Below are 12,056 nucleotides of genomic sequence, written 5' to 3'. Positions count from 1 at the left end.
TTTAGTAGATTTTTTGTTTGTTTGTTGTAACAATGCTTCTTGGCAATAAACATTATACTGTTGGAAAGCCTGTTTATTTCTCTTTTAAATGTTGCCACATTTGTAAGGAACATGCATTTGTGGGATGAGCAGCAGAGTTGAGGATGTGGGTTGTGCCCATGAAAAACATGACTTGAATGAAAACAAATTTCACTTCCTTCTCTGCTTCCTTCAAATTAAAAGCCTAATTTTTGTTTCTCCATGTCAAGCTTTTATTGTGAAACAGCCAGAGGAAATAGAATTTAGTTTGGCAGCAGGATGTTATCAGTAAACAACAACGATACAAGGAAGTTAGAAATAAACCAAAGTCCAAATGAGAGAACCTCAGTTACACACACACACACACACACACCCACCCACCCACCCACACACACACACACACACACACAGTTTAACAAGCTGGAGTATGAAGAGAGAGTGAAATGAAGAGTTGAGTGTAAATCCTGGTTGTTCAAAGTGTAAATATGATCAGCTGTACTCACCAGTGTTTGCAGAGACTCTGCTGTGTCGTTGACAAAGATTGGATGAAGTTAGTGTAATTTCTTTGAAGAGAAACGGAGACCTTTCTGGACGGCTGCGTGGTCGACACCCTGACAAACTTCAAGTTTCATTTCTTCAGAGTGACGCTGAAGCTCTCCTCCCTCAGCTGTGGCTCGGCCTCTAACTGCAGCTTGTTTCTTCCCTCTGAGTCACAGGGCTGTTGTGAAATACCAGCTTCAATAGACTGATCTGATCTGATCTGAGAAGAGGAAGAGTCTCATTAAAGTCGTCGTATCTTCTTTGTGAATAAGATACTCGAGTTCATTTATTACAGTCACTCTCGTATCAGGAGAGTTTGGTGCTTGTTGTGGCAGCAGAACAGAACTGATCACTTCTTGTTTCTTCATGTTGGGCTCCATCTAGTGGTCGTTGTGTGTCATAGCAGCAGTCAGAGGTCTACATGGAAACCTGTTGTTTCTGCAGCAGTGTAGCAGGAGAGTCCTGTAGGAGTGGTCTGACACCACCAGGCCTGTGTGGTTTCTGGAATTGTTCAGAATTTAATTATTTTCTGTATTTATAAACCCAGCTGACAGACTGTCAGTGATGGAGTTTAGTTTGAAACAATAAGGTCAACATAGAAGAGTAAAGCTTCATTCTTCTTCCTCGTCTTGTTACCTGTGAGAAGAACAAACAGCTCAGATGTCTCGGGATGTAAACCTGAAGTGTTCTTCCTGGTTTTTATTCATGCTCTTACGTGTCTCTAACGTGTCTGAATTGAACTGTTTGATCTTCAGAGCTCTGCAGCGTGTCAGGTCATGATTTGTTTTGTGTGTGTGCAGACGTGAAGAAGCAACAGAAGAAGAAGAAGAAGAAGAAGAAAGGGGAGGAGGAGGAGCGCACCGCTGAGGAGGAAGAAGAGCTGGAGAAACAAAAGGTCAGAGGTCAATGGCTGCAGCTCCACGTGAGTTTATCACATCTGTAAATATCACCTGAAGACAGCATCTCAACGTGTGTGTGTGTGTGTGTGTGTGTGTGTGTGTGTGCAGGCGGAGATGGCCCTGCTGATGGAGGACGAGGGCGATGAAGCCAAACACAAACACTTTAATTACGATAAGATCGTGGAGCAGCAGAATCTGAGCCAGAAGAAGAAGAAGCTGCTGAAGAAGAAGGGGGAGGAGCTTCAGCAGGAAGACCAATTCCAGGTGGGTGTGATGATGTCACAGGTCGTGCTGCTCCAGCTGAATGTCCTCCGGTTTCCAGGACTTGACTTTAGCATTCGGCCGCTAAATGTTCAAACTTTTGTTTTGACCACAATCGTCCCGTTTAACGTGTTTTGATCTGATTTCAAAGATGAACAGTCGACCTGAAGAAGAAATAAATATATAGACGTTCATTTCCCTCTCTCGTGGTGTGATGGAGTCAAAGGAAGGCTGTTAGCTCTGTGTTGACTAAATCGTGGTCATGACGATGTTGTAACATTCTCCCTCTCTCTCTGTTTGTGCGTCCAGGTGGATGTGAAGGACCCTCGTTTCCAGGCCATGTTCACCTCCCACCTCTTCAACCTGGACCCCTCCCACCCCAGCTACAAGAAGACCAACGCCACGCAGAGCATCCTGACGGAGAAGCAGCGCCGCAGAGACGAGGAGCAGCGGCGCCTGGAGGACGGGCTCAGAGATCAGGGGGAGGGAGCCGACAGGAAGCAGGTGGCGGGGAAGAAACGGGAAAAGGACCGTGACGCCGCGGCGGCGGTCGACCTCACCTCGAAGAAAGCGATGGACCCGAGTCTGTCTATGCTCGTCAAGTCGATTAAAAGCAAAACGGAGCAGTTTCAGGCTCGCAAGAAACAGAAACTGGTGTAGGTGGAACTCTCAACACAAAAGTGTGCAGACCGGCAGAGACTGGGAGAAGTCCCAGCCTGCAGGAACAGTTTCTCCTGATGAACTCTACTTCCTGTTTGATGTTTTTATACAGAAAGAGACGCCACAAAGTAGAAGAAGGTGCAGGAAAAAGTGAATGGTGCTGCATCACATGCTGTGAGAATGTTTTATTTGGACAGTTTCTTCACACAGAACTCTTAAAGAAGCCCTGCAGTTATTTTCAAACACATGAAGAAGAAGAGAGCGACGCCCTGGACCTCAAGAAACATGTTCACCATCATGACACCGAGGTTTTTACTTTAGTAAATCACTTTTCACATTTCAGCTTTCTTTGGGGGAGATTGTTCCTCCAGCAGCTGTGAGCTGATGTTTCTGTGAGCTGTCAGCATCTTACCCCGTTTCCACGTACTCCAAGAGCGTCGCGGTCGGTCAGCGCCGTGCACGGTCAGCGCCGTGCACTACACCGCAGCTCACCGCCACTCTACTCAATGATCGTGTTTCCACAGCGAGCGCCGCGTTTCAAACACGCTGTGAGTCTGTTTCTGACGGAGCACGCTGCAGGCACGCGTCAAGCTGGACAGGAAGTCAGACGAGGAAACCCACGGAACGCCCTGTCAATTTCAAAATAAAACACAACATACGGACTCCTGATCGTATTTTCCATCACTCGTAGTCGGAGTAGTTCTCCTGTGAAGGATCCAGTGGGGGCAGAGTGCGCCGCCCGATGGAGCAAAAACCGCGGCGCTGACAGACCGCGGCGTGCACGGAGTGTGTGTGAATTGGGAGTGACAGAGTGACGCTGTTTCTAAAGTGGTGAAAAGTTTTCTTTCTTTAAATGAATGTTTCTTTGGTAACTCGAGTTCCAATAAAGAGAAGTTTGTGATGTGAAGATGATCTGGCATGAGGATAATTTTATCTGCAGGTCAAATGAAGATGACAACATAACATCTTGTGAATTCTGTGTTTCTGATTGGTCCTTTGGATTCAGCAGAACGCCCTGCAGTCATCACGTCCTGGAGCTGTCAATCAAACCAAGTCTCCACATTCTGCTTCCCTTAAAGCAGGGGTGTCAAAGTTCTATTGGGCCGGGGGCCGGATTTGTTCAAATGAGACCTCAAGTGGGCCGGACTATTTGTGCAGACATCACTATAACTCAACACATGGATATATAGGCTGATGTATGATTAGAAAAAAATACAAAAAAAGGTACTTGTATAGAAAACTGCATATTAACACATAAAATGTATAAGTACATTAAGCAGAGGGGTTAACTCTGTCATTGCAAACTGCATGTCGGCCCATGGAAATATTTAAGTATACAACATTACAGAACAAAACATGCATAATTATGTTTTGTTTGAGATTATTATATTATGTTTTAATATTGCTGTTCAAGGTTATAGAAACTTTGACAGGTTATTCTACCTGCCCTGGGATCAGTGCATTAGAGAGAGAGACTTTAGAGGTGTGTGTGTGTGTGTGTGTGTGTGTGTGTGTGTGTGTGTGTGTGTGTGTGTTAAGGTTCATCACAGATTAAACCTGCTCACATGAATATGTTGTCACAAACACACAGAGTGTCTTTGATGTAAACAGTCATCTTCAGGTATTTTAGTATTAGGCATTATAAAATGATAACATGTTTCCAAACCAACAGACTTGAATTGATCCTTCAGTTGATCACTGCAGTCTGATCAGCTCCGTGTGGAGTTCAACTTCTTTAACTAAGTAAACTCAGTTAAACCACTTTTGATATGAGTCTGGCAGTCCGTTCTTCTACGTGTCCGCAATATCGTGATCTAACGTGATTCTAATGAATCTGTGCCATCTCCGTGCAGTAATTCAAGGAAGAATTATAGCTCTGCTCCACAGTTAAACCAGCGGACCTCTGTATGATCGGACAGCCTGTGTGTGATATTGTTTTCAGATAAGAATGAAATGTTCAGTAATAGTTATATTTTTACAGTCTGATTAAAGCTGCTGATAAAGGCACAACAGCAGGCTACTGCATTTAGAAGTGATGTCTGAAACCTTCACGTGATCAACAAGTTCACCTCTGGGTGACCTAAAAATGAACCATCTGTAATTAAAATCAGTTATTATTCATTTTAATTTACTGTTTTTACAATAACCAGAGGTAAAATAACTCTATCATCAGGCTCAACACCGGTGTCCACAAACTACACTGGATGTGTGGAGACGGTCTAGGCCGTTACGCAGGACAGAGAGGATTGTTTTTTATTTGCACGAGCTGCTCTTTGTAGCTCACTCCATAGGAAGCTTTGTTATTATCAGCCAAACTTTTGTTTTACATCAGTCAAGCCAGGAGAAACTGGTAAGAAGAGTGGACAGAACTGAAGACCGTCAGGATGAGCGCGCAGTGCAGCGCCCCCTGTGGTTAAGTCTCGTAGCTTTCATACAATTCTGGCAACTTGTGAGCAAATAAAACTAAAGAAATATCATTCCTTCGATCTCTCTTGAAAACCTGCATTCTGTGTCACCTCTCTCAGGTGTTCAGCCTGTTTGCTGATTAGCGTAATGCAGGAGCAGCTCGTGCACTCAGCCACTCCTCTTTTTTATGATACTCCTTGCTGAGAAGATAATTCAAGTGCCCCGTTTAATTAATATTCATATCATGATATCAACCTTTACGTTGCTCATTTTAATACAATTCGGGGAAAATACATATTACAAAAATGTATTTTATAAAAAATCTCAAAATATTTTTCAATACATTTCCTCCTTCTTCCCAAAATGTCTCGCGGGCCGTATGTTTGACATCCCTGCCTTAAAGTGTCTCCAATCACAGGCTGCTGTTTAAGACGTTTTGCTGATTCTTTGTCGGGAGACTCAAAACATCTGCTCCTTCAATACATCGTGACACTGAGCAAAGAGCAGTGTACGCGATTCTCTCCTCTCACAGCTGAGACGTTTCAAACGGACAAGCTGGTTCCTGCAGCTCCTTCAAAATAAAAGCTTTTATTGTGATGCAGCATCTTTAAGAAGCTCCGGTACGTTTGTTTGTTTATCAGAGAAGAAGCTCCAAACTATTCACATTCTGAGCCACGGAGAGAAAATGACAAACTATTGAACCAATCAGATTTTTACAAAGGCTTGTTTGGGACAGGCGGGCACAATCTGCACGTCGGGTTGTCGCCACGATTGAAGATTGTTAAACATCGATTTGATTGTAGTGTAGTTTCAACACCATGGCAACAGAAACAGAGTAATGGATAACTTCCTGTTTTTAATCGGCTAAACTCGCAGACTGAGTCATGCACACGTCTCGGTAACGTGACTGATTTGTGTAATTTAGACTGTGCTGTCTCTCTGGGTTAAAAATATAATGAAAAAATATCATTCAATGAAAGAAGATTTTCATGATCTCATTACTGGGAGAACTGGGAGTCCGTGGACACTGTTTGCTGAAGACAGTCAGGGGGGCATGAGGCAGCTGAAACCGGTCAGAGGAGTCTCTCCCCTCATTAAAAATGAGAGAGTAAGTGAAGGTAGAGCGACAGCGCACGAGCAGGGGGTCTCACTTTAGCTCCGCCTCCCCCGCCCCGACCCCTTTCTGTGGGAAGAAGCTGTTACAGAACCTGGAAGTTCTGCTTCGGAGGCTGCGGAACCTCTTTCCAGAGTCCAGCAGCGAAAACAGTCCTTGGTGGGGGTGGGAGGTGTCTCTGCTGATTTTCTGAGCCCTGGTCAGACAGCGGATCTTTGCGATCTCCTGGATGGGAGGAAGTGGAGTCTTAATGATCTTTTCCGCCGTCCTCACCACTCTCTGCAGGGACTTCCAGTCGGAGGCACTGCAGGCTCTGGACCAGACAGAGATGCAGTTTGTTATGATGCTCTCTATAGTGCCTCTGTAAAAGGTGGTGAGAATAAGAGGAGGGAGGTGTGCTCTCTTCATCCGACGCAGAAAGTGCATGCGCTGCTGCGCTTTTTTCACAAGAGCGCCGGTGTGAAGGGACCAGGTCAGAGTGTCTGTTATCTGCACCCCCAGGAACTTTGTGCTGCTAACTCTCTCCACTGCTGTGCCATTGATGAGGAGTGGTGTGTGGCTGGGCTGACGCCTCCTGAAGTCGACGATGATCTCTTTGGTTTTATCAACGTTCAGGGTCAGGTTGTTGGTTCTGCACCAGTCAACCAGATGTTTCACCTCCTCTCTGTAGTCCATGTCGTTGTTGTCACGGATGAGGCCCACTACTGTTGTGTCGTCTGCAAACTTCACGATGTGGTCCTGGCGCAGCAGTCATGGGTCATCAGGGTGAACAGCAGCGGACTCAGGACGCAGCCCTGAGGGGAGCCGGTGCTCAGGGAGATGACACTGGAGGTGTTGTTGCCCACCCGCACAGACTGGGGTCTGTTTGTGAGGAAGTCAAGCAGCCAGTTACATAGGGGGGTGCTGAAACCAAGGGAGGCCAGTTTGCTCACCAGATGCTGCGGGATGATTGTATTGAACGCTGAGCTGAAGTCCAGAAACAACATCCGCACATGTGTGTCCTTCTCTTCCAGATGTTGTAAGCCCAGGTGGAGTGCAGAGGAGATGGCATCCTCTGTGGAGCAGTTTGGGCGGTAAGCAAACTGGTACGGGTCGAATGTGGGGGGAAGTCTGGAGACAATGTGGTCCTTTACCAGCCTCTCAAAGCACTTCATCATGATGGGGGTTAGTGCTACAGGGCGGTAATCATTGAGCGAGGAGATTGTGGATTTTTTAGGCACTGGTATAATTGTAGCAGTCTTTAAACATGAAGGTACCACAGCCTGGATCAGCGAGGTGTTGAAGATGTCTGTGAGAACCCCAGCCAGCTGGTCAGCACATTCTTTAAGCACCCGTCCCGGTATGTCGTCAGGGCCCGCTGCTTTCCGGGTGTTCACTCTCCTCAGGGTTCTCTGGACATCAGCTGCGTCCAGGCTGATTGGCTGCTCATCGGAGTGAGGAATAGATTTCCTCGCTGGAGTGGTGTTGAGTGCCTCAAACCTTGCAAAGTAGTTGTTGAGGTCGTTGAGAAAGTTGATGTTGTTGTCACAGGGGGGGATGAGTAGCTTTATAGTCTGTGATGACTTGGATGCCCTGCCACATTCGTCTGGTGTTCGTGGGGTCCTCGAAGAAGTCCTGCACTTTCTGACTGTGAGCACGCTTTGCAACCTTTATGGCACGGTTCAGGTTGGCTCTGGTTGTTTTTAGTGCCACCATGTCGCCAGATTTAAAAGCGTCGTTCCGGGCTTTCAGCATTGCACGTACCTCACTAGTCATCCAGGGTTTCTCGTTGGCCCGTGTGGAGATGTTCTTGATCACACTAACATCCTCCATGCACTTCTGAATGTATGCAGACACAGACTCGGCATACTCCTCCACACACGTCTGGTGATTGTCCGTAGCAGCCGCCTTGAACATGTCCCAGTCCGTGCATTCAAAGCAGTCCTGTAATGCTTCCATAGCTCCCTCAGGCCAGGCCCTCACCTGCTTCACTGTGGGTTTTTTCTTGATCAGCAGGGGCTTGTATGCTGGAATTAGCATCACAGAGAGATGGTCTGAGGAGCCAAGGTGGGGGCGGGGTGCAGCCTTGAATGCCTTCTTGATGTTGCTGTAGGCCAGGTCCAGCATGCTCCCACCCCTGGTTGCAAAATCCACATATTGGTGGAAATGAGGAAAAACAGTTTTCATATTGGCCTGATTAAAGTCCCCTGCCACAATGAAAACTCCCTCTGGATGTGTAGATTGCAGTTCACTGATGGAGCGGTATAAAACATTCAGGGCTTCTCTGGTGTTTGCACTGGGAGGAATGTACACTGCTGTGAAGATCATAACAGTGAATTCCCGGGGTAAATAAAAAGGCCTGCATTTTATAGTCAGTAGTTCTACATCAGGAGAGCAGTGACTTGAGACTATCTCACCGTTGTTGCACCAGTTGTTGTTGGTGTATATGCAAACACCGCCGCCTCAGGATTTACCAGTGAGAGAGCTGCTCCTATCCGACCGAAATAATGTTAGCCCCTCTATGCTAACTGCCTCATCTGGAACGGATGGTTTCAGCCACGTTTCTGTGAGAAATATGACGCAGCAGTCTCTCATCTCCCGTTTTGCAGTTAAATCCAGCTTCAGGTAGTCCAGTTTGTTCTCCAGGGAGCGGACATTAGAAAGCATGATGGAAGGAAGTGGCGTTCTGTGCGGGTTAGCTTTTAGCTTGGTTGTTAGCCCCGCTCGGCATCCCCGTTTCTGCTTCCGGTCACACCGCTTCCGTCTCCTCCGCTGGCGGACACCGCTGGTACGAGGCTCCGCTGCTTCACAGGCCGCTGGATGTAGCCGGCGTAGTATTCCGAGGCTACGTAGAAGGTCCAGAGTAGTCGCATCTACCGGACTGAAACTGTTTGATTTACCTAAAACTAAAATTGCCTGGCGGTCGTATATTACTTTAGAGTAACTTCGCTGCAGGTTTACTGTGAAATTATCAGAACTGACTGGGTTATTTGCCATTATATTCCTGTTGCTATCACGAGCCACTGCAGCCGCAGCCGAGCAGGGCGCCGCCATCTTGGATCTTGGATCCAAGAACATAAACAATAACCTTTTTATCATTTATAAATGACTAAATTATGCCTTTAAAACAATTTTAAACGTTATGAATTTATATGAAATTACTGTTATTAGATTTTAATCATTTTTAACTACATATTTAGTATTAATCAATAATTTGCATATTGGCTCTTACATTACCCGGCCCCTAATTGGTTAGGCAGGCGGACTAAACAATTACAAATTAAAACATTAAGAGCCAAATAAATCAAATGTCCATGAAATGTCCAATTTAAAGTTATTCCCTGTGCTTCTTCCTTTTTTTTTTTTTTTTTTCTCAAATCTTCTCGTTTGACGCCGCTTCTTCTAACAAGCACAGTTTGGTAACAGGTCTTTCCAAGAGGCTGGTCTTGGTTTTTATCTTCACCCTACGAACTGCTCCGCTGGAGTCGGGTAAGGTCTCTACCACTCTGCCCATCAGCCAGGAGTTGCGAGGTGATGAACTGTCCACCAACAACACAACATCTCCGACTATGAAGTTTCTTCATAGTTTTGACCACCTCTGTCGTTCCTGGAGGAGTGGGAGGCACTCGCAGGTCCATCTGGTCCAAAACAAGTCCGCTAAATATTGGACTTGCTTCCAGCATTTTTGCTGAAAATGCCTGGAGGCATGATAGGTTGTGACTTCAACAACAACAAATGATTGAGTGTCAGAGGCTCAAGGTCATTCACGTCATCTGAGATACTTGTGAGTGGCCTGCCGTTGATGATGCTCTCAACCTCACACATTATTGTCTGAAGACAATCATCATTCACAGCTTGTTCTTTCAACAGAGAATTGAAGATTATTCGCACAGTTCGAATCTGTCTTTCCCAAATCCCGCCCTGGTGGGAAGCTGCTGGGCTGTTGAATATCCACTGTATCCCCTTTGGTTGCAAGAGCCTTTCAATTTTGTCATGATCAAAGAGTTGAATTGCTTCCCTCATCTCCCTTTCAGCACCGACAAAGTTTGTGCCGTTGTCAGAGCGCATGATGGTAACTTGACCTCTTCTAGACACAAAACGCTAAATTGCATTGATGCAGGAGTCGGTATCAAGGCTGTCTGCAACTTCGATGTGCACGGTTCTAAGGGTAAGGCAGGTGAACAATACGCCATATCTCTTGACTGTACTCCGGCCCCGCTTAACATCAAAAGGCCCGAAATAATCAACGCCGGTGTTCGTAAAGGGAGGTTTGTCAGGCAAGAGGCGATCTTCAGGCAAGTTCGCCATCTTTTGCTCTCCAACTCTTCCGCTGATCCTGCGACATACTGCACACTTGTTGATTATTGTTCGGACAGCAGAATTGGCTTGTGGGATCCAATACTTGCTTCTTAATTGTGCCATGACATAACTGCGTCCGTAGTGTCCTGTTCTTTGGTGTATGTCTCTCAATATCAATGTGGCAGCTCTACAATGCTTAGAGAGTATCCCTGGATGCTTGGCATTCTCTGGCATGGCCGACTTGTTGAGTCTTCCGCCAACTCTCAATGTGCCATCTTGCAGAATCGGATCCAGTTTGAACAGCTGACTGTTTCGACTGACTTGTTTTCTTTTTTGCAGAGCTTTGACTTCTTCACTGTACTGCTGTCTTTGGCTGAACTGGATTATTGCGGATTCTGCAGTGTCCAAATCTTCTAAGGTAAGCGGTTTCTTTCCTTTTGTTGTTTTGTATTTTTCCATGTGCCTTTCTAACTTTGATCTTTGCTTTTCAGGGTCCTTTTCGGTTTGATTGACTGTTCTCGAGAACTCCTTTCTTTCATCTTTCAGTTGGCGCAAGGTTTCCTTCAGCTTTAGAATCCAGGCCACTGACCTTTTAAGTTTATGCCAGTCCGAGTAGTAGTTGATCAACTGGTTCATTGGTTCCACGTTATCTTCGATTTTGATGGTGTTGACTATAACCGGGTTCTTGACCTCTGGGTCATCTTAAAGGCTTTCCTTCCTTTGCACGGGTTGCTTGGGCCAATCATGTTCATTTTGCAACAGGAAGTTCGGTCCATTAATCCATGTTCCCTTTTGTATCAAACTCTTGGCCTTCAGACCCCTGCTGGCTTGATCTGCAGGATTTTCTGCTGATCCGACGTAGCTCCACTGAGATGGTTTGGTGGCTTCGCGGATCAGTGTAACTCTGTTCGCAACAAAAGTTTTGAATTGAGCTGTTTCATTGTCAATATACCTGAGTACGGTAGTGCTGTCTGTCCAGAAGATAGATGGTTGAAGTGGAACTTGAAGTTCTTGACGTAACATCTTGTCCATCTTCACTGCCATGACTGCCGCAGTCAATTCAAGCCGGGGTATTGTAACTTGCTTGAGTGGGACGACTCTTGATTTTCCCATCAGGAAAGAACAATGTTTCTTGCCTTGTTTGTTTTCTAGCAGCAGATAAGTCACAGTGCCATATGCGTACTCTGAGGCATCCGAGAAATGATGTAACTGCGCTGTGGCAGCGCATCCGAAGTCTGTGGGTTTTAAACATCTGCTCACGTGGAAGTCAGCAAGATGAGTAATGTCTTCTTTCCATCTTTTCCACTCTTAAGCATGTTTTTCACCAATGTTCTCATCCCAACCATGCTGCTCCTTACAAAGCTCTTTCAGCAGAAGTTTGGCTGGCAGGATGACTGGAGCCAAAAAGCCGAGGGGGTCGTAGATAGAATTGACGACGGATAAAATGCCCCTCCTCGTCAACGGCCTGTCTTGCAGCTTCATGCTGTAAGTGAAGGTATCCGTTTCTGTATCCCACTGTATGCCAAGAGTCCTCTCGACTGGTAGAGCTTCATGGCTTAGATCCAAATCTTTTACTCCACTAGCTCTGTGTACTTCTGGAATGAACATCAACACCTTTCGGCTATGACTCATCCACTTCACCAGATTGAAACCTCCTCTGGCACACAAGGTACGGCGATCACTTGCCAATGTCACTGCATCGTCTTCTGTAGCTACGCTCTTCAAACAGTCGTCCACGTAAAAGTTGCGCAGGACTGTTTGGACAGCTTCTGGGGAGGCAGTAGCTCTATGGTCCTCAGCGGTTCTTCGAAGGGCATACGAAGCAATGCTTGGCGATGAAGTGGCCCCAAATAGGTGTACTGCCATCCTAAATTCCTTCA

General features: G+C 46.1%; 1 protein-coding gene across 1 annotated transcript; it reads left to right on the top strand.

The window, feature by feature from the left end:
- Positions 1–1,557: 1,557 nt before the first annotated feature.
- On the top strand, positions 1,558–3,352 carry LOC136180501 (ESF1 homolog). Its single transcript, XM_065960481.1, has one exon. It carries the CDS (start codon positions 2,058–2,060, stop codon positions 2,376–2,378), a length of 321 nt encoding a protein of 106 aa, XP_065816553.1. The 5' UTR covers positions 1,558–2,057; the 3' UTR covers positions 2,379–3,352.
- Positions 3,353–12,056: the final 8,704 nt, after the last annotated feature.

Source organism: Labrus bergylta, chromosome 1, assembly GCF_963930695.1.
Source record: "Labrus bergylta chromosome 1, fLabBer1.1, whole genome shotgun sequence".
Taxonomy (NCBI): Eukaryota; Metazoa; Chordata; class Actinopteri; order Labriformes; family Labridae; genus Labrus; species Labrus bergylta.
This window is presented reverse-complemented; position numbering and strand designations above follow the sequence as displayed.

Excerpts from the sequence above, each read along its gene's own strand:
- LOC136180501 (XM_065960481.1), top strand. The coding sequence starts at position 2,058 with ATGTTCACCTCCCACCTCTTCAACCTGGACCCCTCCCACCCCAGCTAC.